Here is a 6,000-nt window from a genome sequence, read left to right on the forward strand (position 1 = left end):
GTGAATACTGCACAAGAGTCTCAGCTGCCCAGTAGGACTATGGCAAGTACTACGGCCGATCGCGGAGCAAAATTTAATCGATTTCAATAATTTCCAATGTGAATTTTTAAAATAACTATTTTCTCTATATTTCAGATTTCCTAGTTGGACAGTAAAAGTTTACATATTTTGTTAATTCATTTCTTAACCTATCGGCATACTAATTTTTATTGCGACATCTGTGCATACTTGAAAAGGATTATTACTGTGCAGTATTGCACTCCATATTTCCACAAATTAAACAATTTTTATGTTTTTAAATAGATTATAATTTTATTGTTGTGAACTATCTAAGTATGTGGGAAAAGTTTTAGTCGCCCCAATGAGGCGGGAAATATGCCGAAGCGAAAAAAGTCTTAGCGGCAGGTATGCCGATGGGTTAATAAAGTAAATAAATAAAACTTATAAATGTTTTTTTCTTATTCCAGTAAATCCCGGTGGCTGGGCGCCCGCGTCCGTTCTCCGCGCCGTCTACAAGCGCGAGTATCCAAAGTTCCTCAAGCGTTTCACGCAGTATGTCATAGATCAATGCCAAGACCGCGAGATCATGTTCTAGCCTCTACTGTAACGCTTATCAACCATCCCAACAACCGTTACTGCACACTAATCTTGCTAAACGGTGAATGTGTTAAGAAACATTGACTATTTGTATATAAGATGCGATGTGATACAACCTGTGTGCTGCACTTCTGCACTGCTGCCAATTGAAATAATTATACTGGTTTGATACCACCCTTTTGTTAGAGTTCTGTTTGCAATGCAATTGTGTTGTTTCTGTTAGCAGATTATTTTAATTCATTAAACATATGATTTTATTTACGATGTCCAAATGGATGGTTCTGTTAAATGGGTTTTTTTCTTTCTAATTTATTACACAACAAAATTCACAGATTGAATAAAAAAATAATTACCAAAAAATATCAACCACTTTTCTTACTGTATGGAGAGGATTTATATTCATGTCTGAATTTCTCTCTTCTGATGCTCTTAAAAAAAAGGGAAATCGCACAATTATATAAACCAAGTTGCAGTAAGTCCCTGTAATTGTTTTGTATATACAAAAAACATTATATTTTTTTTTTAAATAATTACCTTTTAAATGCAATTGCATTGCTATGGTATGGTTAATGGAAAATAGGTTAACTTCATTCTCGTTTTCTATGTTTGATACTCAAATGTCCTCATGGACTTGTGATAACTGCATTCATACAAAGGACAAGGAGAAGTAAAAAAGAGACTGTTTCAAAATTCCTATTCTACAAATTGGCAGCAGTTTGGACATTTATAATATTGGGTACTAAATCTTTCCAAATAGAATCTGGTGGTTTCATTGACAAAAAAGTTTGTGAATTGAAAATGTAGTTTTCCGCGTATTGATAAAATATGTTGTAATTTTAACCTGGTAATTTATGGAAATATTCTTGTTGACTGGTTGAATATAATATATGACTCCATAATCTCTAAGTTAATTCTAGTTCTGTTATGTTATAAGTGTGTTATTTGTGTGATTGTTTTGTTGTATGCATGTCTTTGAAAATCTAGATGGAGTGATTATTATTTTTTCAAATACCTAGGGCCTTACTAATAAACATGTTTTAAATTTTACACCACTGATAAACAAACATTAATGTAACGTAAATGGTTGTTTATCAGCTGTGTAAAATTAAAATATATTTATTAGTAAGGGGGTTAATGTTTAGTAATTATTATTTGTAACCATTATAACTTTGTATTCTTGACGATTACTTTAGTTAATTTAATTTTTTTTTTATACTGTGTATTCTCTATCTACTTCTACTGCGGCGATATCTAGTCATTCATATTGGCAAACAAAATATATGGCAACTATAGATTGGGTTTTTTTTTTATAGTTAATTTTTTCATTTGTACAGGATCAGTGGTACCTGAATGTTAAATAGTCTGGACATAATATAGGAGTCAAAAAACTAAATTGTAATAATTAAAATTATAAAATGTATTTTCAAATAATTTGCTTGTATTTATTTGACTTCTCTATTACTTCAATATTTCGCATAGAGTACCCTCTCCCTGCAAGATAAAGTTAACTTTTTGAGAATATTGAAATCTTAAACCGTATATCTCTTTCTAGCTTCACGACATTCCTAGCAAATATATATTTTTCATAAATTCCATTTTCCAAACTAAGTAGCTTCTTTGTGCCAAAAATGAACCATTTTATTTAATTCATTTTATATTAAAGACTTTCTGAATTCTACCTACATAATACTTCTTCATAACATTATTGATAGTGATAAAGTAACATTTTATCTACTTCCTTATTATTCCACACAATTGTATTATGGATTTATTTCCTATTAAAAATATTGACTTGTATCAAATAGGATTTATTAACATTCTGATCAAAATGTGTCGAGAACGATTTGGTAAATGCGAAACATCAGTTATAATATTATATCTTGATGTGTTAGGTAGCGTAGCGTTGCACTCTGAATTCTTGTAGAACATCAGTCTTTCCGTTTCATTTCTCTCCGTAGTACGTACTGATTTTAATTTAATGAAACCTATTATGAGTTTCAACGATTGTAAAAAGTAAACAAATGTAAGACCATCAATATGTAGAAAACATTAGATCAGCTCTTCATATCATCATATCTCTTTATTTATCCGAATAAACATGAATTTGAGAAAAAATGTTACACATACAAATCTTAAATTATTCTCTAATTTTTCATAGCAAAATTATCTAAGAGAGACACTGTTTCCTCAAATTTGTAAGGGTCCATATTATAATACATTTAATTCTGTAGACCAATTTTTTTAGGTGCTTACTAAAGAGGGGCCCATCTAGTGTCACATATTGATGGTAGTAAGGTACCTGCGTGTTATGTAGTTTTCTTTGTTAGTTTATTTGAAATGAAAGAAAAATATTATAATGGCTTCTTGTGGAGTAAAGTTGTATGTGTTGAACATTTTATATAAATAAAAATAGTTTATCCTTGTACATATTACAGTTGAGTGTAAATGGAGATATATTTAGTTTACGGTTGAAACAGATGTTTATGGAGAGTTAGGTATGTACGTTAAGAATCAGTGCCTCTGTCAGTAGAAGAAAAGTAGCATTTTATAGCTTGTCTAGTGTTTAATCCTAAGGCTTCACACAATGTGTTCACTTCATGAAATTAAGATTATTATTATTGGCCGTCTCTTCTTAAAATTGTTGCTTTTGTCAAATGGTGATACTTCTGCCTTTCTTAGCTTGGAGTTAATGCTAAGTATTTCTAAATTGTTGAGAGGCAGTCTTTCCATTCAAATGCTGATTTTTGTTTCAGTGTCATATATTAACTAACTAAAATTAACATAAGATGTGTTTCTCTTGTCATTTTTTCCCTTAACTTCTTGCATAACACAGTTGCCAAATTCAAATTAACAGTATTAAACAGATATTATGTGAAAATCCTTGTTGTTTATAGTTATCATGTTTATTTTTACAGAATTTTTTAGATAAATGAAAAAAAAATTTAAACAGGAAATACTTTAATGAAAAGACTGCCCCTTCAATAAGTGGCCGAGATTGAAGATATCATTTGTAATTTTGATTTGTTTAAAGCTTGATCTAAATATTTGTAAAGATATCTCGGCTGCCTCAAAGTAAAATCAACTAACTGACAAAGTATCCAACTGTACCACAAATCCATAAGCTTTCATTTTGGGACATACAAATCATTCTTTTTCGTATTTACATGTTCACAGTGAAGCATCAAATGGAAGCTAAAGTCATAATCTTTGGATCTGAAAGTGGCTTTATAAAATTAAAAATTCAATGAGGAATATTGAATGTGTTCAAAATTTAATTCAACTGTTTCTGTTCGGATTGGTATATTTAATTCAAGTGTTTCTGTTTGCATTGGTGTATTAACTGTTATAGATGCATAATTTTCTATTATTTACAAAATTTCTTCCTACTGTCTGAAAATTATACTTTCCAGAAATTTAATTCTTCGAAAATGAAAACATCTTGTCCTGGAAAATAGCATAATTCTGTTTGCCATTTTCTAGGACAAAATTTTTTCAATTGGTATGCTTTTTTCAAATTTGAGCTTCCTGTTTCAAGAATCAAATTTTCTGAAAAGATCTGGAAAGTTAAGAAAGGCACAGCCTGCCACTGATATTATACCGTCACCGGCATTTAAAATAATTTTAATGTTATGCCGTATCCTTTCTGTAATTAAATTATCCTTGGTTGTACTACAATATGCATTGGCTAAAACTAGAATGTATGTTGTTTGTGTCCGTTAGTATTAGTATGATATATTTTTATTATTAAAGAGCATCTGTTGGGTGATTTGTTTCAAATATAATAATTATAAAATATAGCACCTTTGCACCAACTATTGCTATTGTAATTGTGCCATTATTTTTAGTAGAGCCGAATGTACCTATAAATTAGCGTATTATATGATGTCGTTAATTCCAAAGTTTGAGCTACAAAACGGGATTTCTTCTATGTATTATTATTATCAGATGAGATACACATTCCCAAAATATACCAAATTCACACATCAAAATATTTAAAACTATTTAATTTTACACTCTTCATTGTTGGTTATTCTTTGTTATTAATGTAATCTAAAGGAGAAGATGGTTATTACTAGTGTTGATGCATTCTTCAAAGGGATTACCCTGAGAAGTCAATATCTCATGTCTCACTTCAAATAGCTTTATGCTGTATGTTTTATTTTGAAATATACGGATTTATATTTTGACAATTTTTTTTTCATTGTGTTTTTAAACCTTGGATTGAGGATTTTACGAAAAACCTGAATAAGCCTGGGTAGGTACCCGACGCTTTGGACCACTCGGCCCCCAACAGGGGTATAGATACTGTATATCTATCCACACAAGCCGTGAAATGCGGTGTATCCTTCTGCCAGTCTTTCATCAATCTTCATCTGAATTATCAATTTGATAATCTAGCTCAAAGCTTGAAGCTCTAAAGTTCAACCTAACGCTTCATACGGTAAGTAAGTACAGTCAATTCTCATTCGATCGTTCCCCGAATTATCTTCCAGTCATACTAAACTTCATACTAAACTCGCAAAAACAGATTGCATTGATCGTTCCTCTATGTATCGTTTTACTGCATTCATCATTTAGAACACGCAGTTTATGTACTAAATATTTTGCTCGATTGATCATATTTCAAAATGTCAACATACAAAACCATATTTTGTAACTAAATGCTTGGTTTTAATTAACGGTACTCATAAACGATGAGTGGAACACTAGGAATTTTTGACGTTAGTCATTAGTTGTCGTTATATCGGTGCGGCATCAAACATGGTGTATCATACGTATCCAGAATATCTAGCATTTTTCAGTGAAATTCATATTTATGTAAAAATTGCAACACTCAAACCCCGAAACCGCTTGAAACCGTGTCGCCGACACAATTAAAAATCTTTACATCACAATTACTCTATCCAATGATATGCTATATGTGATTAATCAAGAGAATTACATAGTGATATAGCAGCAGAACCTGAAACGCATCTGAAAATAACCATCCACCACCTCACTCGGAGCCACCAGTCAACGAAATGACCACCGTTAAGGAAACGACTCAGTATTTACGTTGATCCCCCTCCACTACTCACGAGAAGGAATTCCATGATGGCCGCCGCTTCCAACCAATCACAGCACAGCATATTCCATTGAGATTTTAATCAAACAATGATTAAAAATTCAAAAGTGACTATTTGTGATAACATCAGACTCAATTTACGGGAAAATGATAAAAAATATAACCACCGAATAAATATCAACATCAAGAAATGATTATATGCTAACATAATAACATGAAAAATCACACCTAAATATATTTGTTACTCTTTGGGAAATGTTCAAACAAAAGATATCTAACTTCAAACCCAAAATGAAAATTTGTATATTTTATTATAAAATAAATAAACGAGACTTGGG

General features: G+C 31.0%; 1 protein-coding gene across 3 annotated transcripts in view; it reads left to right on the plus strand.

Annotated features, from left to right (window-relative positions):
- The window catches only part of cert (ceramide transfer protein), a 105,407-nt gene extending 102,120 nt beyond the window's left edge, over positions 1-3,287 (plus strand). For all 3 annotated transcript variants that reach the window (XM_089638785.1, XM_089638786.1, XM_089638787.1), the window contains one exon: positions 468-3,287. In XM_089638785.1, coding sequence (XP_089494911.1) covers positions 468-595 — 128 coding nt within the window. In that variant the 3' untranslated portion in view covers positions 596-3,287. The remainder of the gene's footprint in view (positions 1-467) is intronic.
- The last annotated feature ends 2,713 nt before the right edge of the window (positions 3,288-6,000 follow it).

The sequence above is a fragment of the Hesperophylax consimilis genome, chromosome 13, assembly GCF_061612785.1.
Source record: "Hesperophylax consimilis isolate HC1 chromosome 13, BYU_Hcon_1.0, whole genome shotgun sequence".
Classification (NCBI taxonomy): Eukaryota; Metazoa; Arthropoda; class Insecta; order Trichoptera; family Limnephilidae; genus Hesperophylax; species Hesperophylax consimilis.